The sequence below is a fragment of the Pseudopipra pipra genome, chromosome 15 (genome assembly GCF_036250125.1).
Source record: "Pseudopipra pipra isolate bDixPip1 chromosome 15, bDixPip1.hap1, whole genome shotgun sequence".
Classification (NCBI taxonomy): Eukaryota; Metazoa; Chordata; class Aves; order Passeriformes; family Pipridae; genus Pseudopipra; species Pseudopipra pipra.
This window is the reverse complement of record NC_087563.1, coordinates 14,321,505-14,347,670: the sequence shown is the minus strand read 5'-3', so window position 1 is coordinate 14,347,670 and position 26,166 is coordinate 14,321,505. Positions and strand designations below refer to the sequence as shown.

At 48.9% G+C, this 26,166-nt stretch overlaps 3 protein-coding genes across 7 annotated transcripts in view; 1 reads left to right on the top strand and 2 right to left on the bottom strand.

Annotated features, from left to right (window-relative positions):
• Positions 1 to 10,215, bottom strand: part of MGAT4B (alpha-1,3-mannosyl-glycoprotein 4-beta-N-acetylglucosaminyltransferase B) — a 49,930-nt gene extending 39,715 nt beyond the window's left edge. The window contains exon 1 of one of the 2 annotated variants that reach the window (XM_064672085.1): positions 9,998 to 10,215. In XM_064672085.1, the coding sequence (XP_064528155.1) occupies positions 9,998 to 10,094 (97 nt within the window). In that variant the 5' untranslated portion in view covers positions 10,095 to 10,215. The remainder of the gene's footprint in view (positions 1 to 9,997) is intronic. The other variant, XM_064672084.1, reaches the window with a different exon arrangement.
• Positions 10,216 to 17,529: 7,314 nt separating this feature from the next.
• On the top strand, positions 17,530 to 22,079 carry SQSTM1 (sequestosome 1). 3 transcript variants are annotated; one of them, XM_064672077.1, is made up of 8 exons: positions 17,530 to 17,807; positions 17,949 to 18,044; positions 18,852 to 19,081; positions 19,202 to 19,358; positions 19,809 to 19,898; positions 20,446 to 20,687; positions 20,950 to 21,157; positions 21,767 to 22,079. In XM_064672077.1, exons 1-8 carry the CDS (start codon positions 17,630 to 17,632, stop codon positions 21,922 to 21,924), a joined length of 1,359 nt encoding a protein of 452 aa, XP_064528147.1. In that variant the 5' UTR covers positions 17,530 to 17,629; the 3' UTR covers positions 21,925 to 22,079. The 3 variants fall into 3 exon arrangements, with proteins under 3 accessions (XP_064528147.1, XP_064528148.1, XP_064528149.1); XM_064672078.1 differs by having other exon boundaries at positions 17,543 to 17,807; positions 19,812 to 19,898; XM_064672079.1 differs by lacking the exon at positions 19,809 to 19,898 and having other exon boundaries at positions 17,544 to 17,807.
• Positions 22,080 to 22,479: 400 nt separating this feature from the next.
• On the bottom strand, positions 22,480 to 25,975 carry MRNIP (MRN complex interacting protein). Of its 2 annotated transcripts, none has more exons than XM_064672080.1 (7): positions 25,879 to 25,975; positions 25,700 to 25,759; positions 25,501 to 25,598; positions 24,211 to 24,280; positions 23,779 to 23,921; positions 23,424 to 23,526; positions 22,480 to 23,172 (listed from the first exon to the last, which is right to left on the bottom strand). In XM_064672080.1, the coding sequence occupies exons 1-7, from the start codon at positions 25,936 to 25,938 to the stop codon at positions 22,612 to 22,614; spliced, it is 1,095 nt and encodes a 364-aa protein (XP_064528150.1). In that variant the 5' UTR covers positions 25,939 to 25,975; the 3' UTR covers positions 22,480 to 22,611. The 2 variants fall into 2 exon arrangements, with proteins under 2 accessions (XP_064528150.1, XP_064528151.1); XM_064672081.1 differs by having other exon boundaries at positions 23,439 to 23,526.
• Positions 25,976 to 26,166: the final 191 nt, after the last annotated feature.

Genomic DNA, 26,166 nt, shown 5'->3' with positions numbered 1-26,166 from the left:
CAAGAGTATTCTCCTGAAAGGATGGGATTTAATGCAGTCAAGATAATTATCTAGATCCTTCTTTATCCCATTAGTGGTTTTCATTCGCATCCTGGAACACCATAAGCGGATTGTTCAAGAATTATTTGCCATCCGCTGTTTCAATCCCGATTGGAATTATCTTTATACCTCCGTATGAAGAAAAGAGATTACATCCCTGCCAGGGCTTGCTGCAATGCCCTCTTTTCTGAGGCGTCTTTTATCATTTTTGTGCTTTAAGGTGATGAAACGAATCAGAAAACAATTGTCACAAACAGGATTTTGCCCTCTCTGTCTCTTCCTTCCCCGCACGTGTGTTTGGGAGGAGGAGGAGACGCTCTTCCCACCACATCCCCTGCAGGAGATGCATCACTGCACCTGCACGGAGATGAAGCTCAACGAGACTTAGTCATCGAATTACCCAGGACAGGATCCAAAAACGCTCCCAGCTTCCTTTTGCACCACGATCCACCAATAAAAGAATAAGGACAAAACTGTTCAAACCAATTAAACATATCACTTGATGCATGAGAAAGAAATGGGATTCACTGCACCAGAGATCCCAGGGGCGCAGGCTAAACGTCGCCTCTCGTGCTCTCTAGTAATATATGTCACTGTGCAAACTCCGATGGAGATCAAGCCAACATCATTCAAACAGCCAACACAATCGCTTGCTTTAAGGCCTAAAACAACAAGAAGACAAAATTCCCCTCCCAGCCACTCTAACTGCCTGCCAGGTTCTGTATTAATGGAAGAATTACATCTCTGTCCAGGTGTGGCAAGGGCACAGCTCATCTCCTCATGGGCACCTGTGACTCTGCCCAGCAGTGAAAAAAGATGCACCAAAACCATCCCTCCTCCTTATGGAAACTGAAGGAGGTAGGTATTCAGACTCGACATGAATAGGAATGCATGTATTTTTTAAAGAATCATGCTTTATGGCTGTGTAATGAGATCCGTAGGAGAGGTATCTCTATAAACAAGATATTAAAAGGGGGAGGAGGGACACAATAATAGCAGGTGCCAATTACTCAGCTCCCAGCAGAGACTTTCCAATTTCTCACCTTCCCCCAAAGCAAGATGTGCCACTGTATGGCAGCACATTCACTTGCAAGTGTAAGACCCTTTTGGAGTGTTGCTTCTCTCCCCCCAGGCAAAGCTCCATCGCTGCTGTGCCCTTGCCCATCGCCCACCAACCCTGCGCCAGAGCTGAGACTAACACACCATGAAATTAATTTGGAAAGTGAACACAACCATATTTTTATTTGACTTCAGAATCTGGCCACTCCTCCCATCAGGAGGAACGGCAAATTTGTGAGCTGAGTGCAACTGCCAGGTTTGCATCCCTGCAAATATCTGCTTAGTTTCAGGAACAAAACGCCAGTAATGATTTTGTTATTTTAAGATGGCGGCATAGTTTCAGACAGTTAATGTCCACCCTGCAACTGGAGCTGTCAGAGAGTTCCCATCCTTTCAGGCAAGCACACCATGGTAATGATTAATATTACAAAAGTAACCCAAGCCTCTAAAATGATTATTTCCAAAATCAGCAAATAATTACCAAGGCCTCAGCAATCAATACCCAAGATAAATAGAAGATTAAATTGCAAAAGAAACAGAAGAAAGTAGTTAATATTTGCCAAACACATGCCAAATACACTTTTTCATGGTAACCAAATACTTCCAGTAAATAGATATTTTAGCTCACTGGAGAGGCACTTTCAGAAAGTAATAAATTAATCCAATAAAACAGACAGACAGGGTGGAACCAGACATTAACGAAACACAAACTGATCTATATGGAGCCAACCCACAATCCATGTCCTAATTATGCTCATCCACCACTCTGGGTACTTACCTCCCCCACCCAGGTCAGCTCTTTAGCTCAGGGAAAATACATGTTTCATGCAGATTCACTGGCACAACAGAGTGGAGAATTTCAGCCATCTAATGATGAAGCTTGTGCTCAGCCAGAATTTGCGTTTGTATTTTTTTACCTAAGCACTTCTTGCTCGTCAAAGTCAGCAAATTAATCTCCTTTTAAACACAGTTTTTGTTTTTCCTTCAATTTATTCGAAGCTGAGGTGCAGGATGAGCTCCTGCTGCCCCATCAGCACCAGCCACCCACACAAGACGCCTGTGGAAACAACCCCCAGGGCCTATCACCACTCTGGAACCAGGAGGGTTTGTCCTGGGGGAGTTCTATCCTGCCTCACCACCACTCCTGGGACCCAGGTGGACCCAGAACAACCCCTGACACCCAGAGCAAAGACCAGCACCATCTCCTCCCCAGGCAGCCCAACCAGCTTCTACCCAAAATCATTGCTCGGACTTAATGAAGCCACACTATTAGATGAGTAACTGGTAAAGTTCTTCAAATAGTGGATAACTTGAACTGGACAAGATTAAGACAAGGAAGACATGTGGGAAGATGTCCATCCTGGTCATTTTCTGCAACATCAAAGGAAGAAGGAAGGGAGGAAACCGAGTGAAATAGAAGGCAAAGAAAAAAGATATCAAAGCCAGCTCCAGAGAGCGCAATGAGAGATGACACGAAAAAGGAATGGTTAAAACATGAAAAGCAAGATCAAATAAAAGATCACAGTCAGGGCACAGAGCATGGGGAAGGGAGACCACCACACCACTTTCACCAACATTAACTGAATAATTCATTTGACAGGTACTTGTCTGTGGCAGTGGTCGAGTCTGAGAGAGTTCAACCACCACCCAGGTCCATCCATTCACCCAGCAAAGGACTGGTCAAACACTGCTCTTGCTCTTCACATGGGGACATGGCTCGGGGACACTGCTCAGCAGCTCTGCTCCCCTGATGTCTGTCTTCTGGAGAGGGATAAAGAAATTTAGTTTTCCCTCAGAAAACTTCTCCAGTTTCTTCTGTGTGAAGTTCGTGGTACTGGCAGGGTTGGTCTCATTACCATGCTTTCAATATACTAGGCTGTAGAAGAATTTAATGTTCTTACACAGATCTTAAGCAGCTCATTTCTCAGTATTAGAAGTGTTTCTTTGATTATTTACAAGAGCTCATGAAAGCTACACAACCTTTTGGTACCACAGGCCTCCTCCCTAAGCCATGACATTCCTCAGAACAGTGACAATACACAGAGGATTTATTGCTGCCTAAGTACAAGCAGCAACTGACAAAAAAGGGTCTCCAGCTTAAACCAGGTTAAACCTTCCAGAAAGCTCTTGCCATCCCAGGGAGAGAAGAAAAACCAAAGTGCTCTAAGGCAGACTTGAAAACGTGACTAGGATGGTCTAAAAACTCATTGAGGAACAGGCATGGACCAGGCAGCAGCACTGACACAAGCCAGCACTGTGCTTTTCCCACAGTTCAAAATCCATCCCTCTACAAACAGCTCCTAAACCACCAGAGCAACAATTATAGTCACAGGTAAATGGACACTGCAACACAACAAAACTCATCATGAACATAAAAGACAAGTGGAGATTAATTTTTGCCCAGAAGCTTCTTTAAAGCCTAACAATTTACATTTTAATGCTACTGCTGTCCACTTTAATATAAGCAGAAATGAAAATACCTTGCACAAGACATTTTCGTGTGCATGTCGAGTCACTTCAAAATACAGATTAACCTTTAGGTAAGTATTTATCCTGTACATAGCACAGAAGGGATAGAATATTTAAATACTGGGAGAGGCACTCCAAGGCAGGGGCAGTCAGGAGGGAAGATGGAGTTACAGAGCTGTCTCTGTGCATCAGAGATGCATCCATGCCAGTGCACTGATCCAGGAGACTTAAATGTATCTTGACACCGGGACAAAAACAGAAGGAGAAGTGGCCAGTGACACAAGTAATGCAGAAAGAGATTATTTAAAACAGGAATCTGCCACTCCCAGATTTTCTCGCTTTGCCAGGGAAGCCTGATGTGAGCTCAAAAATAAACCCAAGAAGGCCATTGCTGAATAAAAAGCCCCCTGCACTGTACTTCAAGTGGAGAAGGCAGAAACAATGTATTTTCCTCCATCGAAGACAACAATCCTCTGCCTGCATCAGGAAGCTGTTAAGCAGATGCTTAATCAGCCCTCCCTGAAAAGCCTCTCCTCCTAACAGCACTAACCTGCCCGCCCCTGCTGAAGTCCTTTGATTATTTTAATAATTTCCACAGTCCTTTTATTTGCCCAGTGAGTTCTCCTACCGCAGCAGCCACCTTCACCCACCCAGCCCCCCGCCCTCGTGGGCTTTGTCTCATGAAAAAGAAAACTTTGATATTAAAATTAGCATGAAAATGATATGGAAAATCTTCACCTGAAATATACAAGCATCGTCTCCAAATATTTCTAGGCAGGTGGCTCGGCCTCACCTCTGCAGGGGTTTCCTGCAGAGCCCTGGTGGCTGTGGATGCCTGTGCTGAGCCAGGCACCCCAGGATGGGTATGTGTGTGGGACCAGAAAAACTGGTCCTTTGGTGACTGGTTTGGGTTTTGTGAACAGGGAGAACTGTGGATATCACAAGCCTATCTGCAGCAGCCTTGTCCATCTATTGCTAAAGCAATTTCTCTACTGCTTAGTGGCTTCAAGGCTTTCTAGAGATGACTGGCAGCTTCACTTAAACTAGCCAGCTATAGATGTGTTTTACATTAAACACTAAGTGAATAATCAATGAACATTCAGGATGTAAGTACAAATCAATTATTTGTTTTAGATGAATCAAAGGGAATTGCAAATGAGATAGAGTTTTGTTCTGCAACAGAAATAAACCAAGAGAAGTACTTGATCTAATTGGGTGGGTGTGTGTTAACTTCCTCTGACTGCTCCTCTCCTACACGCTGACACAGACCCTGCTGTCACAGAAGCCTGGCTCTGTCCTCCAAACCCCTGTGACAAGAGATGTCACTGTCCCCAGAGAGCAGATGGGAACTGAGGCATGAAACCAGCCAGCTGACTTTTCCAAGACTGGGAGAGATACAGCACAGCAAGGACACGACTCCAAGTCTCCCACTCCGAGGAACACAGGTTAGGAGAAAAGCCCCTTCCACTTCCAGTAACTTCAGCTCCATCACACAACTGCAGCTCTTACTGTGGGAGTAGCAACAGGACAAGGACAAGTGCACGTGAAATACAGGTCAAGAGCCCCATTTCAATACCTAATAAAAACTGAAAAGAAATAAAACCAGAAATAAATGTGTCTCCAGACAATGAAAAATTTATTTTCATAAAAGCATATCAACATATTGCACAGTGCCCCCTGCTCTCAAGATGAATTTGGTCAAATCATAGGCAGGATAATTTTGCAGATGCTGTTCCATTCCCAATTCCAATTCCACGCAATGTCTGCTGAGCACCACACAGGCCAAGTAAAGCTCTCAGAAATGCTCCTGCACATCTTTTTATTCACCATGCCTTTTAATGACAGATTTCTAAACTTCACAGTTCCTCAGCCAGGTCCCTGCCTGCACCTCCTCAGCCATCAGAAGCACCTGCTGGGTCTGCTGCCGGCATCTCTCCTCCTGGGAAACACTTCCAAGGGCTGCAGTGAAGTGACCCCAGCTCAAACCAGGGCTTGCACTCACATCCGTTTGGCTGCAACCAGTGCTTAAGACCTCAAAGAAACTACAAAAACCTGAAGTCAAGCTGGTGCAGGCAACATAAATGAAAAAGCAGCAGGAACCCCCATATGCCTCAAGATACGGCTCATATTTAGCGGTACCACAAGCTTTGACTCTGCTGCTTCCAGAGCGGATTAGCGTTCATGGCTTTTATGCACTGTATAAGAAGACTTTGTAAACACACCCAGAGGAACAACCCTCCGGGACAAAGTTGGCTTCCCACAAAGGACACCCCCAGCGAGCAGAGCATCCTGCCACGAGCAGAGCATCCCGCTGTGCGTGGAGCATCCTGCTGTGCGCAGCACCGAACAAGAGATATTTCTTTACAGAGGTGCTGCCTGAGCCTTCATCCCATCTGCACTTGTGACTTATCTAAAGTCACAAAGTGACTGATCTCTCAGTAAAACACCCCCTGGAATTCCCACATTGGGCATGTTAATGCCCGAGCCTGCCTGTGCCTTCCTGAGGGCTTGATCCTCCACAGTTAAACCCTACAGGTCCAATGCATGACACCAGGTTACAGAAGAGCTTCTTCCATGGCAGCTGTTGGTTTTTGAAAGTTAAACCACATTTAAACCTAGAAACAGCAAAGAGAGAATATCAGACTTTGTCCAAGACACCCACCACCATGACGCACAGCACGTGGTCCACCTCCAAACACCCCGTGATGCTGGACACCGGCCGCCTGGGTGACTGGTTGTGCTATTTGAGGCTGCCCTTCTCTTCCCACTCCAGCAGACTATTTCAAACCTCATTTATAATTGGAAAGAGGCAGCATCTCTTTTTGCAGACCATGAGGTCAAAACTTTGCTAATAACCACAGCGCGGCAGAACGCCATTAGCAGGTAAACAAGCCCTGAGCTGGTCACGGAAAAGCGGCTCTAGAGATGGTTTGTTCTGGTTTATTTTCTTTTGATTAATTGTTTTGTCCTCCCAACACAGAGTGGGAAGACAAGCAGGCTCTGCGATACTCTACACGTGTTTTAATATCATTTTATTCCCCACTAGAGGCAATGAGGACACCTTGCCAGCCTTCCCCAGAACTCAACAACATGAGCAGCTCGGGATCACTGGGAACTGTCTCCAGTCACTCACAGGGGATGGCTGATGTTACAGAGGACTGACAAACACAAAGCCTATCTTTGAAAAATACAGGAATGGGAATAAGGAGGAGGCAGGAAATTACAGAATAATCAGCTTAACTTCAGTTGAAGTGCTTAGAAGACAAGGAGAATTTGAGCAAGAGATAAACCTCTGTTTATCAAGAACAAATCACACCAAATTTCTCATATTTCTTTTTGCGATGGGGTGCTGGGGCTTGCAGGAAAAGGGGAAGAAGCAAAGATTTCAGAGAGACCTTTGATAGTGTCTAATGGGATGCACCCATAACACAGTGAGGGATGCAGGGGCTGGACCACTGCTGGGAAGACCACCAGTGAAGTGGTCACTGCTCTCTGAGCACAGACCCCACTGAAGCAGGTTCCAGTGGAACCTATTCCAGCTCCAATACCACTTGGTGTTTTCATCCACAACTTGGCTGATGGCAGAGAAAACATGCTGATTGCCTTGGAAGGCTACACCAAGCTGAGAGGGACTGCAAGCATGCAGGAGGACAAGATCAGAATTCAAAACAATCCTGACACTTCAGAAAAAGCAGTCTGAAAAAGAAAAAAAGGATGCAGTTCAACAAGGGCAAGCGTGAGGTAATGCAATTTGGTAAGAATAATTAACCAGGCAAATACAAGATAAGGAATGAAAAGCAGGAAAAGTTCTGGAAAGGAATGGCTGAAAGGTCAATGGGATAAAAAAATTAAACATGAGTCACCTGTGGCAAAAGTAAAAAGCAAACAGTGGGATGTATTGACAGGATCACTGTATGTAAAAGACATGAAGTAATCCCTTAGTCTTCGGAGCAAAAATATGGCAGCGATTTCAGTCCTTTATCACAGGCTAAGCAACATTCATCACCAGGGATGATAGTCCAGAAGAGAGTCAAAGAACAACTGCAGAACAATACATGACCTAAAATGAGTGATGAAAAGAACTAGCCTGGTTTAATCTATATTAGTACAGGGAAACACAGTAGCAACTTACAAATATCTACTGGGCTCCTGCAAAGGACAGAAGGAACTTTTCTGCCTGTGCCCAATAAATGGAAAAAAGAAGAGCAATCATAAAACTAAACTGAAGAAAAAGACATTTCTGCTCAGGTCATAAGAAAAATCCAATATCAAGGCTGCTAAATGTCAAACAGATTGTCCGGGGAGCTTAGAGCATCTCTGTCATCGGAGCTTTTTAAGAATGAATACGACAAACATCTGTCAGGAAGGGGTTGGTTATCAGTGATCGTGGGTAGGGCAGGAGATGGACTGAATGACCTCCCAAGGTCTCCTCCAGCTCTGTATTGAATAACGGTCTGATACGTAAATGACCATAACAGCCGGAAACCTGCTGTGCTGACACAGCCCGACCGGTGTTATCTGTGACCTGTTGTAGTGATCCCTGTGTGCAACTGACTGTGTTGCTGTCAGAGGGAAACACCCCAGGGAGGGTCCTCCCGAGAAGGACAGGGACAGTGGCACCCCAGGTTGCTATTTTAGCACTTGCATGAGCAGCAGGGAAAAGCTATTTGTTAAAAAATACAGGTGAGTCAAAGGAGGACAGACTGCCCAGTGGGGTTGGCCACCCTGCTTCTGAAACCTGGAGGGACTGCTCGAAGCCCACACAGCACTGCACACTGCTTTCACTTTGTTTATGGGAGGAAGGTCTGAGCAGAGCCACTGCTCAGTGATAACCACAGAGCAGCTCTCAGAGTGCTCCCCTGCCTTTGCACAACTACCATGGTCTAGCATTTCCAGCTGAAAGGGCACACACCAACACCGGGATGTGCAAACATTTTGGCCACTTAAAAATCCCACCAGCAGAAGCAAACCAATCCACCAGTACCCTGACAGCATCCCTGCATTGCCTGTCACCGAAACCTCTGTGGGAGGCAGCTCTGGTGGGATTTAAACCATGTTAGCAGCACGATAGGAGAGCCCTTCAGTGACAAACGAGGCGCAGGAGTCCAAGCTGCCGCCTGTTCGACTCCCGAAGCTGCCAGGATGAAATGGCACATCCCAAGCTCTCCTGCCTGCTGCCAGGGAAGTGGCTGGGCTGGATGGGCTCGTGTCATCCTGCCTTTCAGAGCCAAAAAGCCTTCCCCCAGAGCTGCCCCAGGCCTGATGCTGGCTTTGCACTATGCACAAGCTGCACGGTGTGCCATGGGATTGCAAAGCCACCAAGTCACAGCTTACACTCAGCAAAAGCTGCTTCTCACCTGTAGCAGAGAGAGATGTTTATATGGCAAGTGGGAAGTGAGAGTCAAGGGATGGTTGGTTAGACCATGCACTTTAATGACCTTTCAAAGTGCAGGAAATGGAAGAGCTGAGCAATTACCATGGCTGTGAGAGGTTGCACACCCATACACAGGACAGATACACAATTCAGAAGCAACTGTGAGAATTGTCCTCCAGGCCAGGATAAGTCTGGTGCACTGCTTGAGTGAGAAACTGGGTGGGGAAAAGCAACTATTATGTTGTCAGGAAAAACCAGCAGTGAGCATCTGGTGATACCTGCTTGGGATTCCTCCCAGTCTCGGTGGGACGGGGCCCTGCACTCCTGCTCTGCAGCCACCTACTCGGTGCAAAGCCAGCACCGATATTTGAGTGTTGAAGCCGCAGCCTTCACACCTGTCCCACATCCACTGAAGTTACTGGACTCGGCATCGAGCCACAGGAGCCCTGTGCAGGGAAGGCAGGGCTGCTCAGATCTCCCCTCACTTCCAGTTTGCCCAGAGAACCCCCACCATCCCAGGGTTCGCCCCTGTTGCTGGCATCACCACCTCTCCACACAGATTTAACCCCCCTGGGTTCCATCGCCCATGGAGGTTTCGGCCATAAACATGGGAGCGTGAAGAAGAGCATCGCCAAAGCCAAGCCCAGCACACTCCGACCTGGACGACAGTCCTTATCACCCCGCGGCTCCTCGACCATCCATGGGCACCCCAGGCCAGAGCGCACCGGGGGGACAAGCGAGGACCCCCGTCCAGGGCACCTCCCGCCCAGCCAGACACGGGTAGGGGCGCGGGCACGCCGCCCCGGGAGTCCCACGGGTCACGGTCCCACGGGGACCAGGGGGTACCGCGGGGCCAGAGGCGCACAGAATCCCGCCAGGTTCGCATCCCTGGGGCTCCGGCAGGATCCTGCCCGCCGGGATCCCCCAGCTCCCGCCGGATGCTCAGCGGGTCTGGATCCCACAGAACCCCCGGGCGCGGCTCGCGGAGCCCCCGCACACCCTCGCCGGCCGCGGGGCGGTGGCCGGGCCCCGGGGAGGCGGCCGAGCCCCCCTTACCTTTGTGCCCGCCGAAGGCGCCGTACCAGGAGAGCGAGAGCAGCGCGCACAGGCAGCCGAGCAGCAGCGTGAGCGCCGTGCCGCTGCGGAGCCTCATCGCCTCCTCGCCGGCGGGGGCGGCCGCATGTCCCGGGCGCGGCGCGGGCTCGGCGGCCCCGGGGGCCCTGGCGGAGCGGCGCGGGAGCGGCGCGGGAGCGGAGCGGGGCTCACCGCCCGCACCGCCCGCACCGCCCGCTCGCAGCGCCCGCGCCGGGCCCGCCGGGCGGGCGGGGCGGGGCCGAGGGGCGGGGCCGAGGGGCGGGGCTGAGGGGCGGGGCGGCAGCGGGCGGAGGGCGCCCCCGTGCGGGAGAGTGCGGGTGTGCGGCGGGGCGGGGGGAGAGGGAGAGTGAGTGTGAGATTGTGAGATTGTGAGTGTGTGTGAGTGTGAGAGTGAGAGTGAGATTGTGTGTGTGAGTGTGAGTGTGAGTGTGTATGTGAGATTGTGTGTGTGAGTGTGAGAGTGAGTGTGAGATTGTGAGATTGTGTGTGTGAGTGTGAGTGTGAGTGTGTATGTGAGATTGTGTGTGTGAGTGTGAGAGTGAGATTGTGTGTGTGAGTGTGAGAGTGAGTGTGTATGTGAGATTGTGTGTGTGAGTGTGAGAGTGAGTGTGAGATTGTGAGATTGTGTGTGTGAGTGTGAGAGTGAGTGTGAGAGTGAGATTGTGTGTGTGAGTGTGAGAGTGAGATTGTGTGTGTGAGTGTGAGAGTGAGTGTGAGATTGTGAGATTGTGTGTGTGAGTGTGAGAGTGAGTGTGAGAGTGAGATTGTGTGTGTGAGTGTGAGAGTGAGATTGTGTGTGTGAGTGTGAGACTGTGAGATTGTGTGTGTGAGTGTGAGACTGTGAGATTGTGAGTGTGAGAGTGAGTGTGTATGTGAGATTGTGTGTGTGTGTGTGAGACTGTGAGAGTGTGTATGTGAGACTGTGCGTGTGAGAGTGTGTGTGTGTGAGATTATGTGGGTGTGTGAGAGTATGTGAGTGTGTGAGATTGTCTGAGTGCGTGTGTGTGTGTGTGCGTGTGATTGTGAGTGTGAGACTGTGTGTGAATGTGTGTGAGAATGTTTGTGAGAGTGAGTGTGTGTGTGTGATTGCATGTGAGTATGAGAGTGTGAGTGTGAGTGGGTGAGTGTGAGATTGTGTATGAGAGTCTGTGTTTGAATGTGTGTGTGAGATTGTGTTGTGTGTGATTGTGATTGTGTGTGTCCTTGTGTGACTGTGAGTGTGCGTGAGTGTGTCCTTGTGTGAATGTGTGTGAGAGTGTCTGTGTCTGTGTGTGTGCGTGTGTCTGTATGTGACTGTGTGTGTACATACATATGTATGTGTGCACAAGTGCACATTCTTGTGTTACACATATAACTTACACACCTGTATCCTTGGCTCATCCCTATCGACGCATAGAGAGGTGTCCCCACGGGGTGTGCACAGCTGGGGCACTGTGGGGCTGTGCAGGACAAGGTCGGGGGGCAGCAGCAGTGTACCTTCGCTGCCATTCCGGCAGAAGAATTTCATCTTGGTTAAGGAAACAGCATCTCATGTTTACTGAGAGAAAATCAATGCCAGATTAATACCACAAATGGAAGCTGCTGCCTGGAAGGACATCATCCCTCTTCCAAAGGACCTGGCATTCAGGGGTTATGACCTCAAGCTGCTTGCCTGGGTGAAAGACAGAAGAAATCAGATTAAAATATTATTTTGCTTCTGTTTTCTTCTGTTAATGGGTCCAGCTTATTTCATTACAGACCAGGAGGAGCTGTACAGTGAGGTCAGGCTCCGCAAGCATTTACGTGCCTCCATCATCTGAACTTGTATCTTTGGTTGTGCGTGAGGTCAGGCAGCTCGTGTGCCCTGTACATGGGTACATAATTCCTCCAGTGAAAGTTGTCATCTTCGGTTCCCCAGAGCTCTGCTAGCGAGTAAATATTTCTCAGACGTGTAAATACTGTAGGACTGGCTTCCAGTGATCAAAGTCTGTTGTTTGAGATGTTTGGATCAATCAGGGTGCAATGTACAGCAAAGCTCTGCCCGTGCCAGAGGCAGGAGCAGCGATGCAGGCACTTGGCAATGCTCGGATACAGCCCAGGAGTTGTCCCAGGTGGCAGGCAGGGATGAGCTGGGAGCCAGCTGTGCTCTGTGGGCACATCTCCCAGCAACACTCCAGCAGACACGGGAATTCTTCTGAAACAGGGAAATCCTGCAAACGGGTGCTCAGGTCTCTGCTCTATTTCCTTCTGGAAAGGCAAGGGGTGAAGGGAGCTTAGCACCAGGAGGGGTGGGTGCAGGGGCTGCCTCGAGATGCTCTGGGTGACACACGTGCCTTTGAGAACTATGCAAGTGCATCAGGAAAAGCACAGGTTGCCCATTTCTGCAGGAGATGATCTTGTCTAACTGCATCCTTAGAATCTTCTCCAGTTCATAAAATAAACCACGTTTTTCAAATCTTGAAATGGCCTCTCCTGGTGGTTAGAAAATCCTGGAAGGAAATCGGCAGAGGGAGCCCTTTGGACGGCACCAAAAGTTCCTACCTCCCTCCACTGCCAGAAGCCAGTGAGGAGCTGCAGAGTCCCAGCACAGACTGCTGCTCACACCGGGCCCATCCCTGAGAAGGGAAATGCACTGAGAAACACTCTTGGGAATATTGAAAAAACCGAGGGGGGCTGGACCTGTGCTTCCTAACCTGGATTTTGCGAGGCATTGCCCAAGCGACCGTCCCCATGAGAACACGAGCCAGCAGTGGGACAGCCGAGCCCTGGGGCACTTATCCTGCTCCCTGGTGAACGCCCACGCCCCAGGCTCAGCCCCAGCCCAGCACAGCCACCACCACTCGCTCCTCGGCTGCAGCTGGAGCCTCCACCACACCAGCAACTTGCACATTGCAGCAAAGAGCAGCAGCCCAGCAGCTCTGTCCCACCCAAATCGCTGCTTTCTCGCCTTGAACCCACGCGTTAAACCCAGATTAAACCAAGAGCGGGTTCACAGGAATTAATGGCAAACCCCCACCCAGAGGTGGCAGACAAGTGAGAGCCACTGGTGGGAAAGGCATGTGAAATCCTGCTGCAGTCACAGGGTTTGTAGAAAGAACACATAACGTTATAGTGCATTAGATGTTGGCTGTTTATTTTTCAGAGGTACAAAATGCTCTTTCCACTCGGGATATGTGCTGTGCCTGCAGTGGAAGAGAACAGAGGAACATTAATAATTTCTCCAAGACAATTAATTAGACTCTTTCCCAAGGATAAAGTTTAATCTAATTTCTGCTGTAATACTTTGTCTTCATAAAAGTCTGTAGAAATTAATGAGCTTTATACCACCCTCTCATGAAAAAAAACTTGGGTTCTCTTGGACAAAATGAGGGACTAAGCAAAATTGCATCACTTGCCATTTTTTTCTCAGATTTGCAAAGGTCCCTTTTATTCTTGAAGTCCCTCTCTGTTATCCCAGTTTTGGCTTTTATTCTACTTTTAACAATTAAGTTTTGAGCTTTGGCCCTTTTGCAGAGCAAAGATTAAAATATAAACTGCAGAGACCCAAAACCCCAGCACCAAATAAAGAGAGAGAAGATGGTTTTTTTAGGTGATCTCATGATCTTTGAACTGTTGATGTTGGCAACACTGAAAGTGCTGCAGAAATTAGGGCCTTCCACTGGAAGCACTTCCATAGTAATCCACAGGTCCTGAGGCCATCACAAAGATTAGAAAGAGAAAACATTCATTAGGTCTAGGTAGAAAATGTAATCCAGATTTATATTTGATTTTATCTAGTTCTCCAAAGAGAAGAGAGTTTGGCCTATCTGTGAGTGGGTCAGCCTCGATGCTTCCCAGGCTGTTTTAAACAAGAAGCACTTTCTGTTTTTCTCATAAACCAAAATAATTTTATTTTGTGTGAGTTTTATATATGGCTGTGTTTAAACATCAGTAGGGCTTGTTTCAATGCAGTACAAATGTTTTCAAATTCTCCATAGCCGCAGGAGATGAAGATGACAACAGGGTGCTTTACTTTCAATGTGTTGACATGTTGATGCTTTAATTCAGGGCAAAAGCTACAAGTCAGGTTCTCAAAGCAACACTCACCCCAAGCAATTTGTGTGGGTTGCAAAAAGTTCTTTCTCACCTTCAGAAGCATGAAATCCTTATGGAATTCCATGACACCCGTAGTGTGCTTGTACCCCTTGTGTTTGCCCTCCACCTGTTCTCCCAATCTGCTCCTCGGTTTCTGTGAAAAAACTGTCCCAGAGTTTTCTGCCCTTAAAAGTTTCATACCACAGAAATGAGAAATGCTGCTGAGGCTGTGTAAACACCTGACGTGGCAGAGCTAACCTTCAGGAAAGATCAACCTCAAAAATGAGACAGCAAAAAACACCCTGCTCTGCCTGTGCCAGTGAGGAAGGAAGGCTTCTGCTTCCGAGGCAGAGAACAGGGAGGAGGGAAGTTGTCATGGGACGGGGCTGAGTCACCCACCTCTGACCCGACACATCCAGAGGATCCTGCACCTCTCCAGAAGCCTCTGGAAAGAGCGGGTGGGATCGTGGCACCCAGACCTGCCCACTGTGGCTCTGCACCGTCCCTCCGGCACCACACACCGTCCTGCCAAAGCCAGGGGGTGCCCGAGGGCCAAACCCGCCCCTCCTCACCGGGAGTGCCGGGACAGCGATGGGAGCCTCAGGCTGGAGCAATGATCTGAGGAAATATTTCCTCTGGAATATCGTCCTCAGCCTCTGTTGTAGTTTGCAAGCAAGGAAAAGATTGGACACCCCCCGCCCCCTCCGCCCCTTCATGCCTCTAAGTCTTTACTGTGAACATGCAAAGTCTGCACATAAGGAGTATTTCTGGTGGTGGTGCCCTCGGAGTAAAAATCTCACCAAATATTTTTAAACATTTCCCAGCAGAAAGTGGGTGTAGAGAGAAAGCTGAGCACTTCAGTGATGCTAATTGCTCCTTTTTGAGTCTTTCCTTTCTAACTCGAATTTTTGAACTCAGCTTTTTTTTTTTCCCCCCATCCTCTTTGCTGTTCCTTTGCTACATCCATCTGTGAAGCTGGTTACTCAGCAGCTAGGACAAGCTACTTTTTGGGCAGAGGTTGCTGTGCTGCTATGGGATTCCTAAGGAACCTTAAAAAATCATCCACACAGCCTGTGCTTCACGCTGAGAATCAAAAAAATCCACATCCACCAGGGAGACACTTCTCAAGAGAACCTCTGTGAGAATACAGCCCAGATCCTTATATGGCTTCTCCAGGGGGCTGAGAAACCTCCCAGAGGCACATCCCAGGGCTGGGGACAATGGGACAGAGGGAGGTCTGAGGTCTGTGCTGGAGAAGGGCTGGCTGGGAGGAAATCCCCAACCTCAAGGAGGAGGAGCAGGCACTCAGTGAGTCACCCCTGTCCCATGATCGGTGAGGTAAGCTAATGCAGGCTGGTGAAAGCCTGTTTTCCTTGTTTTGTGAAAGTGCATGATGTCACACCCAGAGAGCTGAGCGTGACTCAGCAAGTACCACCAGGAGAAGGGAAATTCCCCTTGTCATTTGGACCCTTCCATATTTGCCAGCGGGATGAAAGCTGACACAGAGGAAAACTTAGATTTCTGGTTTTACTCTGGTGAATTGCTTGGTAATTATAAATGCATTAATCAATTTACCTGGAAAGAGAACTGAGTGGAAAAGACCCAGCAACTTGAGAACAACCCTCTGTGCCTCAAACACCCAGGCAGGGATGGAGAAGGGAATAGGAATTGGTGCTGCACCAACTCAGAGCCTAAGGAATGAATGTGCTTGGGCTGGATCTGAAAATGCAGGTATCTGGCTCTGTAAATGAGAGCAAAAGTGGCCCTTGGGGTCCTCAGAAATAGAACATGAGACAGACATGCTGGAGGTGCTGCTTGGTGAGGCAGATGCAACACTGTCAGCAGCGTGTCCTGTACTGCATGTCCTTCTACCACTGGTCCTGCTTCTGATTTTATGGAGAAAAAAATATAATACAACATGTCAAGTCATCAACTTTCACCAACATTTTCAGACATAAGGATACACACAACAAATAGGCAAAAGGGAAGATGAGTGTAACACGGCTTTGCTGCCTGCCCAAACTTTTCAATATCCCGTGCTGTAAAAGCTGCTGAATCATTTCCTAAGCAGCATCATCCAGGCTTACACCTGAGTCTGCTGATGTTTAAACTTTAACTTGCTACTTCATGGTGGAATATTAGCCGTGTCATACCTAGAAATTGAAATTTCTAGAAAAATCTTCAAGTTAAAAGGGGCAACCTTTTCTACTGTAAATATTATTTTCCAGAAAGGTGTTGCAATTTCAACATTGCCACACATCTGCCCCAAATGTCTCTACATGAAAGGCCAAGTGTTTTAACATATATGCGTAAGTTCAAGAAATAAACTACCTCCCCATTGTGGAAATTAAAATGTATGCTTCTCTTGATTACAGAAGATGATAAATCATGACACAGTTTCTCCTAAATTCTTGTTATCTTAAACTAAGAAATACAACACCAAGAGTCAGAATGGTCAGGGCCTTGGGTGAGAGGAAATTAACACCAACAAGGAACCTAATAATCATTGATCCATCCTTATTTAATTATGCTTGGACAGCACAGGCGGTGTGTTCTGCCAGCTGAACTCTCCTGTGGCCGGATTAAGAGGCCTGTCAACTGTATCTGATCTGCAAAAAAATGCTGCTGCCAACCAGCTTGGAAAGGCCCCAGCACACCCTCCTTAATGTCAGTTGTGTTTACACCAGTGTCTATATTTTTAGACCTCCCTTCCGAAACACGGGGGTTCAGGGAAGAGTTATTTATTCCTGTCATGCTGGGCATGCAAACCCTCCAGCGGGTGCTGCTGCCCCGGCACGAGCAGGTCGGGCGCGTGGCTCCCCAGCGCTGTCCCGTCTGCTGTGATGGAAAGGACCAGCAGGACAGGGATGGCCAAGAGCTGTGACAGCACGTGCCCCGGTACATCGTGGTGGGTAATGTTCAAGCGGTGACTGGGACCAGTCTAGCCCAGTTCTGCCTCATGATGGGCACAGGGATGGTTGTGTTTCCCCACCAGTGGGTCTCAGAGGCCATCGGCCACCCAGAAGGTCCCCATGCCACACTCACTCCCCACTGGTGCTCTGGTTACCAAAATAACCCCGTGCCCCACAACCTGCATGGCACTGTGTCTCCGCGCCCAAACCAGGGCACAGGCGCTACTCCGGGAGGGCTGAGCAGGGCAGGGAGCAGACACAGGCATTTGCACGTATCCACAGGATTTCCCGGCTGCAGGAAACGCGCCTTGAGCTCCTTCCCCTCCCTCCTGGGGAGAACGAAGCCGGGATGGCGAGGGACGGGAAGCGGGACCGGACCGGGACCGCGGAGAGCCGGACCGGGGGGCGGAGCCTGGACCAGAAGGGGCGGAGCCTGAACACAAAAGGGCGGAGCTTGGGCTAACGTGTGCATACGCTCTAGTGGGGGCGTGGCCTCAAGGGGGCGTAACCTGCAGGCGCCGGCAGTATAAAATGGCGGCGCCCGCAGCCGCTCCTGCAGCCCGCCCTTGCCGCTCCGCCTTGGACGTCTGTCTCGGCTCCCGACGGCAATTCCTGCTGCGCCACAGCCATGGCGGCGCTGACGGTGAAAGCCTACCTGCTGGGCAAGGAGGAGGCGACCCGCGAGATCCGCCGCTTCTCCCTGCCGCCGCCCGCCCGCTACCGCGCCATCTACGACCGCGTCGCCGAGCTCTTCCAGGGGCTGCTGCGGGCCGGGCCGCCGCCCGCCTTCCGCATGCACTACAAGGGTGAGCGGGCAGGGGGGCTGCGCTGCGGGACGGGCCCCGGGAGGGTGTCCCGGGGGTGGGGGTGTCGGGGCCCTGCTGCCTCGCTGCCCCCGCGCCGTGACCCCCGACCCCGCACCTCACCCTGTGCTTCGCCCTTCCCAGATGAAGAAGGGGACCTGATCGCCTTCTCCTCCGACGAGGAGCTGGAGCTGGCGATGCCCTACGTGCGGGATGGCGTGTTCCGTGTGTACATCAAAGGTAGGGCACCGCGGGGCTCCGGCTGTGCACTGGGCTGGCAGGGCTCCCCAAGTGGGAGCAGCCAGCCCTGGCCCTTCCCCTTGTCCTCGAGGGCCTGGTGGGAGCTGCGGCCTTGCCGAGGGAGGGTAAATAAAGGGCAGAGCAGTACGACAGAACATGAATCCTCCCTGCTGGGGGTGGGGGTAAACAGATCACAAGTTTCCTCCCAGCCCTGTCAGCCGGTCCAATGCGAGCTGCTGTTGTCATCCCGGCTCCCTGGGCACACTGAGCTGGCATTGGTATCTTAAATAGTCACAACAGTGTGTTAGGAAGCCTTAATTCCAGCTTTTTCAGCGCATAATAGCTCCCTAGTCCGTTTTGTTCAGGTGGATACCTGCAAAGCTTTATCTGCAGCCTGTCTAATGAGTCACACCAGCCTGGAGCTGTTGTCCCCATTCTCATGTTGTGCCTCCTGGCATACGCCTTCCTAACTCCCTCTCCAGACACATTCTGTTCCTGCAGTGCTTGGGAAGGTAGGATGAGAAGCCAGATAAGGTTGTGCAGTACTAATCTAAAATAAACATGCCAAGAGATATTTAGGATAAGCAATGATTGGTTTTGGGGCCAGGTATCTTTTCGAAACCCCTTTGCACTTGGTTTAAGGTCTCTCTTGTGCCCTCAGCTTGTGTTTGGCAGCCAGTGTAAAAATAAACTGACCTAGTAAGCTAATACTGCTCTGACAGGGGCTGTTTGTGCTTCCTCCTCTGCCTGATTTCCAGCCTGTAAATAGCAACCTATTCTTGATGGAAAGTTCCCTTTCCCTAACAGAGAAAAAGGATTGCAAGCGGGAGCATCGCTCGCAGTGCAGCCAGGAGCCCCCCCGCAACATGGTGCACCCCAACGTCATCTGTGACGGCTGCGAGGGACCCGTGGTGGGCACCAGGTTCAAGTGCAGTGTCTGCCCAGACTATGACCTGTGCAGCACCTGTGAGGGGAAAGGCATCCACAAGGATCACAACATGGTGATGTTCCAAAGTCCGCTGCTAAATCCGTTTGAGGTGAGCAAAATCTACGGCAGGGAACTAATGAATGGGGTATTCCTCAAATTTAAGCCACGAGTTTCAGTTACTCGGGATCTGGTGGTGTGGACAGTGTGACACGAATGTTGCCCTTCACAGTGGTTTCCCCGAGGACGCTGGCTCCGTAAAATGCGGCACGGTGTTCCACCCTTCCCATGGATGCACTGCTGGGGGTATCCTGGGCCTGCGCCTCCATGCCAGAACTCCGGGCAGGCTGAAGCCACCACTGCAGCCCCCAGTGCACCTGCTGCAGAAGGTAAGAGGAGATGCCCTGGTAAGCAATGTGGTGGTGGAGCCAGGCTAGCTGAGGTTCTGCAGCTCTGGTGGGAAGATAGACATGGGAACTAACGTAATTTGCTTGAAGTAATTAGCACCTTTCAGCACAGAGTGGGAATACTTTAAGGCATGCTTGGGCCCATGCAATCGATGAGGATGCAGATAAGAGTATCTGGAACTGAACCAAACTAAGCCAAGCTGTTAGGTCAAGCATGTCACTGCCTTCCAGCATGGCTAATGAGCCTTAACAATGCTAATGTTGGCTTTCTGTTCCAGAGGTAGCTCAGAGTTAGTTTTTGTCTCTGTACTGCCTTTGTTGTGCAGTGTATGTGAGTGACAGGAAGGAGCACAAAGCTGTCATGGGGACACACACTGTAGGTGCTCTTTCCCTCTGAGCTTCTGTGTGTGCTAACAGAAATTGTTTTTCTAGAAGCTTCTACTAACAACCAGCCTCAGGACCCCAACGTCACCTTCCTAAAGAATGTTGGGGAGAGTGTTGCAGCTTTTCTGAGCCCCTTGGGTAAGTGCCTTACAGTTTGTTACCAGGTCAATCCCTGGGACTGGCTTAAATGTCTAACAGGAGCAGCAGTCAGCTGTTCTGACTAGTATTAGAACTACCTCATGCCTACTAAGCCTCAAAGGCTTAGTTTACACCTGGTACTAATAATGCCTAAGCTTAGAACAGCCACTACCTTTTCAGAGCCCTCCCTTGGTAGAAAATGAGGCAAGACTTCATTAACATGTGAGCACTGGAACACTAACACTAAGTCAGTGGTCACTCTGGATTTTGCCTGGCTTATGTGGACATAGATACAATTCTGCCCTAGCCCTTTTAAATATATGGCTTGTCTGTGTAGAGCAAGATGACTATTTGGTGCTTAACTACTCTTTATTTAGAGAAAACTATTCTTTATTTAAAGAAGGCTTTGCATTTTAATTACTACATGTTATATGGCAAACTGTAGCATTGCAGAAGCTTTAGAGTGTAGAGTGGGACTGACCCATGCTCATTTAGGACTGTGCTTTGGAAAAAGCTCTACGACTTTGCCTCTCAAATGCATTTCTAGGTATTGAAGTTGATATTGATGTGGAACACGGAGGAAAGAGAAGCAAAGTGACTCCCACTGCTCCCAATCAAGAGAACAGTGGTGAGGCAAACAGCAGTGCTCCAGCCCAGAATGGTCAGACCAAGCCAGACCGGAATAACACAGACCCTGCTACAGAAGTAAATGTTGTTGCAGAACAGATACAGGAAATGGTGATAGATCCTGTGCCCACACAAATGGAAGATGGCCCCTTCCACTCCCAGGTACAAGAACTATGACACTAATTTAATAGTGCTGGCTGAGGCTTTGCTAAAAAGGAAGATAGTCACTTGGCATGCACTGTGGGATTGAATATTAAGATGACAGAAGATTAAGTGATATACAACACCTTTACAGGTTTACAGCAAAGTTGGGGGGATGTCTTGTGCATGTAGTTCTTTATATTAAAGGCAGATAGTAGGAGCATGTATCCTGCCTGGAAAGCACTGCAGCACCTGGACCTGTCTTTTTTTGGTTTTTTTCCAGGAACACAGTGAGTCCAGCAGTTCATCAGGGGGTGAAGAAGATTGGACCCACTTATCATCCAAAGAAGTGGATCCTTCCACGGGTGAGCTGCAGTCCCTGCAAATGCCAGACACAGATGGTCCCAGCTCCCTGGATGTATCTCGGGAGCCTCCCCAGCCAGGACCTACAGGACTGCGAGAAGCTGCTCTCTACCCACACCTCCCACCAGGTAGGAGAAAGGTGCAGGTTTCATAGCTGAGAGTAACTTTCACTTGAAAACGCAGATCTGTTTTAGAGGTGGTAGGAAGCAAGGTCGTGTTAGTTACAGCTAAACCTGTCCCTGACTGTTGGCAGGTTTGGCAGCTCTTGCACCCTGTTAGAGACAGTCAGGTGGTTCTCCTCTTGAATGTGGGCAGCTAAGTCTTAACAAGACTTCTGACCTTAGGCTAATGTGCCATTTGAGCAACACGACAAAGGTGCTGTCCTGAATCGTGTCCTTGCTATGTACTGCTCAAGAGAGCCTTTTAATGCAGCATGTGGACAGGTAGTAGTCCCCGTGGCTTTAGGGCATGTTTTTCTGATGAGAGCCAGTAATACTATCCAAGGCCCCTTAACTGAGATCAAGAGCACACAGTCCTACAGCAAGGCCAGCTGAGCCTGATTCAATTGTTTTCTTAGCTCTGGTCGTCATTTATCTCAAATGTTGGTGCTCCTGAGGGACAAAGGAGAGCATTTCACTGGGGATTTGTGCCACCCACTTCCTGTGTGGTATTAGAGCCTTGGCTGCTTTACCGATTACATGAAATAGTTGAACTCTAAACCATTTTTCTCTTCACAGAAGCAGACCCTCGCCTCATTGAGTCCCTGTCCCAGATGCTCTCCATGGGCTTCTCTGATGAGGGTGGATGGCTCACTCGACTCCTGCAGACAAAGAACTGCGACATTGGGGCAGCACTAGATGCCATCCAGTACTCCAAGCAGCCACCTCACTTGTAGTAGTAACAAAAAGCACTTTTCTAACTGAAAGAAGACAATATAGCAAAAGTCATTGCAGTACATCTTTTCTTCCTGCTAAGGGTTTCTGTCTCATGTTCTTATGTGCTTGTAGAATGAAGGATAAATAAATACTACTGCATGTGATGTGTCTGAGAGTTTCAGTATCACAGCTTTATTGCTTTATGTACTGTAACTTAGTTAACAGAGTGTAGGGACTAGGCTGAAATCAGCCTAGGGCTGCCTTTTTGCACATACTTTGCACACTTAGAGCTACACTAAGGAAAGGAAGTCCAGTGCTTTGCTGGCTCTGCAGCTCTGGAAGAAAGGGTTGCTATGGGAGATCTAAACAAAGATGTAGTACAGGGGAAAAGAGCTGTGATTTTGTAAGGAGGAGTTAATCACAGTATTTAATTGTACTGGCAAGGAGTTCTTAAAGCCTGGGAGCTTTCTCCCCACAAACTGACCTACTTCCATTCCTATTTCTAGCTGCTGAGGTTGCTAGACAACACTGTAACCTGAGAGCAATGGTCCTTCCCCCCCTAACACAACCATAAAGCAAGTAAACAACTTTAATAGTGTAGTTCTAATAGTGGCTTAGAGTGAAGCCACCTTCAGTTAAAAATTGTGCCTCAGTGCTTGACATACATTATAGAGACAAGAAAGCAATGCCAAAGATGTCTGAACTTCTCAGAGATCATCATCAAACTCCTCACCTGTGCAAAAGAGTTTTTCACAAGAAATGTTGCTCAGCTTTGGCCCGGGGTTAGAGTTAACAAGGGTATTTGCCCTGCTGGTGTTATCCAAACAGCACCTTCCTGCAGTAGTTTCTATCTGACTCTGAGGTTCTTTGGACACATCCTCAGCTGAGCATCTGGTGCTGGGCAATTTCATAGCCAGACCCTCAGTGCTGGCACCACACTTTTTAAATTTAAAACCTGTACCTTGAGGCTGAGTTCCTCCAGCCTGTTCTGAGCATCTCCTGGCCCCACTAGCACCTGCTGCAGTGGTGCTGTCCAGCCCCAAACCTCCACTGCTCCCCCACAGTGACAAGGTCACCCCAGCAGTGTTTTCACTGGAGTTGTCAGAAGATGAGAGAAATTTCCCCCACTTTGATGGTCTGGCACAGGTCCTTGGGGGTTGTGTGTTGTCCTCAGGCACTGCAGCCTCACAGACAGCAGGAACCACGCTGCCTCCAGAAACACCATCTCTGCCATCCCCATCAGGCACTGCTGCAAAGCATTTCTTGTGCTGTAAGAAGGAAGAGGGCTCTGTTATAAATCCAGCACACAGGGCTAGGCTGCACAGGAGCATTAAAGGTGGCATTGGCTTTGCCTGACTGAAACCTTTCAGAGAGAAACCCCCAATTTTCTTCTCCCCAGTCATTCAAATAGAAGAGCAGAGAAAGACTCATAAAAATTCAAAATTATGATGACACAAAAGAGGTCAGGAGAACACTGTTTTGTTTTACTGGTCAGAAGCATCTTCTACAGCTAAAATACCTCAGTGGTTTTAACCTTTTTGGCTTGGTAGACAGGCTGGAAAACTCCATTTTCTTCTGCATGCTCTGGAACATCACCGGAGAGGAAGCTCTTCCGATGTTTCCTGGCCAAGAAAACCATTCACAAAGAGGACAGATTTGCTTGACTTTCACCAGATCACCAGAGAAGTTCATAAAATGCAGGGCTTTAGCAATAAGAGAAGTTTTATCCCCAAACACCAAACCTCTGCTCAGCTCAGGTCATACACTGCAAACCTCTATTTTGTTCAGCTCTCAGAGATGAGCTGCCTCCCACACCTCCAAAACAAGTGTCACCACGCAGGGGCAGGAATTGCAAAACAAAGTTCTCTCTGTACCTTTGTTCTCCCACAGTGTTCTTCCTCTGGGAACAGAACTGTTGCCTTGCTAGAGCTGCCTCCTCCTCCCCGTCTTCCTGATCCTCACTCTCCTGGTCCAGATATTTACTCCAGCGACTCCCTTCTAACGTCTGACTTCCCTCCTACAACATTGGAGAGTTACTGAAAACACCAAAACACGGGGTTCTCATTTTTGGCATTGTTACACATGCACTGAATGCCTCAAGTGAGTCAGTTCAGGACATGTCCCTGTATCGTGTTCCCAGGTACAATTCCCAGTGGAACAGAGTTTCTGTGTACATCTCATTCTCCCTCTGCAGGAGCCTCTCTGATTCTATCACCATTTCAGCTGTCTGAACCATATAGAGGGATCACTGGATTCACCTCGGACAGAATGGGTTGGTATTTACCTCAGCTTTGTAGGGATTTTACCTGCTGGACTGAACTGTCCTCACGTTGTGCTGCTCTGTTTTTGCTGTCATTTACAGAGTCTTCTACGCACCTAAAACAGAGGTTTAAACTACAGTTTCTAGAACACACTCTTGTCTGTTGATTCACAGGTTTCAAATCACCCAGTTATATCACAAGGGATTGGACAGAAAGTACGGACAGGGACACAGTATAGGAAAAACTGTGTCTGAAAACATCTGAAAACCCAGGATCTACATAAAAGCTGATGCCAAATGAAGAACTTGCAACATATACTGACAAATACTTGAAAAAATCTGGTTAGCAAGTAACTCTTTCTACACAAATACTTTGATCTAAAGCCACTAATCATGAAATGACAAATTCTAATTAAGCATAACTAGGGATATAAGAGCATTTCTTTGGGACAACAGTTTGAACTCACTAATTATATCCCAAGAAACCAAGCAAAAAGGGAAATTATTTCGCAATGTTTTGAACTTCACGATTTTTTGAGAATAAAAATAGCAACCCTCTTTGATAAAGTGAACAAACAATGAGTTTTCTTCCCCGAGCTTAACCCTGAAGCACTGTGTACACACAACTAAGTTATGTAACCACCTTTGATTGATTTCTGAAAATAACCTCAAGTAAAAAGGAAGCTGGACCAGTTCAAGACCAGTTCAAGATTAAACGATTTATAAAGAGATTAAAGAATGAACTAAACAGGAAGGTGCTATTCAGATTTTCCAGCCCAGCAGGAATTACACAGAAATCTTTGCACTAAACAAGTCTTTTATCAATAGCAGCAGTGATTACTCAACAGATTCACAGTGTGAACCCCCTAAATGCCAACAGTTAGGTAGAGTGGAGGATGTTTTCTTTCTGAGGATGTAATCTGATGAGGATTGTAATCTGTAAAATGGACATCTCCACAGTCAGGTCATCAAACTACATAAGAAAGAACAAATAAAAAAAAAAAACAAACAACCAAACAAAACTAAAAAACAGCACAACAAATCCAAACCCTATTGCATATATATTGATGGGTAAAGGCCTGACCAACACTTACTATTGATGAACCAAATTTATCTGAAAAAAAGTCCTTGTGAAAAGAAACATGCTGGGACACTTAACCCAATGAAGAGTTTGTTCCTTTGAGGTGAGGACAAACCTGGGTTAGAGTTAGGGGTCACAACAGGCCAGAAAACCCTCCCGTGAGCTCAGACTGGGTAACAGGCAGCCCGTGTGTGAGTATGTGCATCAGCTGCAGCACATTAAAAGAAATACACAGATAAAGATTAAACACTGTACCAAGATGTCCAGCCAAGCGCTTCCTCTGCCTCTCCCTGCAGCAAGTTTAACTTCTGGACGTGGTGCCTGCAGTCCGGGCCGGAGCCCTGCCCGTAAACCTGCAGGGAACGAGCGGACACGGGGCGGAGGGAGCAGGTGAGGCGAGGGAACCCCCGGGGCACCCCTGAGGTGCCAGTGAGGGTTGAGGGGCTGCCCTCACCTTCTGCACGGCCTGCGACTGCCCGCACACGCTGCAGCTCCACTTCCCGCCGCGCTTGACCTGCGAGGGCGCAGAGGGGTCAGTGAGGGGTCAGTGAGGGGTCAGTGAGGGGTCAGTGAGGGGTCAGTGAGGGGTCAGGACGCGCAGCCCCCGTCCCATCCCATCCCATCCCACCCCACCGGGTGCACTTGGAAGCGGCGGCAGCGGCAGCACCGCAGGACCCGGAACCGCTGCGCCATTGCGGGCACGTGACCGCGCGGGCCCACAGCGCCCCCCGGCGGCGGCACCGCGGGGGGACACGGGGGGACACGGGAGGGACAATCCCGAACAAACACATCCACTCACCGCCCGCAGCCGCCCCACGCAGGAAGGCTCCCCGCAGCGCCGCGCAGGGCTTAGTATAAGTCAGAGGGCAGGCTGGCTGTGAGTTAATACAAGTAAAGTTCTCCCAGGAGGGAGAACGCGTC

Excerpts from the sequence above, each read along its gene's own strand:
- MRNIP (XM_064672080.1), bottom strand. The coding sequence starts at position 25,938 with ATGGCGCAGCGGTTCCGGGTCCTGCGGTGCTGCCGCTGCCGCCGCTTC. Across the intron at positions 25,599-25,699 it reads AGTCGCAGGCCGTGCAGAAG|GTTTACGGGCAGGGCTCCGG; the intron begins GTGAGGGCAGCC and ends CGTTCCCTGCAG. Across the intron at positions 23,173-23,423 it reads AAAAGGTTAAAACCACTGAG|CACAAGAAATGCTTTGCAGC; the intron begins GTATTTTAGCTG and ends TCCTTCTTACAG.
- SQSTM1 (XM_064672077.1), top strand. The coding sequence starts at position 17,630 with ATGGCGGCGCTGACGGTGAAAGCCTACCTGCTGGGCAAGGAGGAGGCG. Across the intron at positions 19,082-19,201 it reads CGCTGCTAAATCCGTTTGAG|TGGTTTCCCCGAGGACGCTG; the intron begins GTGAGCAAAATC and ends TGCCCTTCACAG. Across the intron at positions 19,359-19,808 it reads CAGTGCACCTGCTGCAGAAG|AAGCTTCTACTAACAACCAG; the intron begins GTAAGAGGAGAT and ends TTGTTTTTCTAG.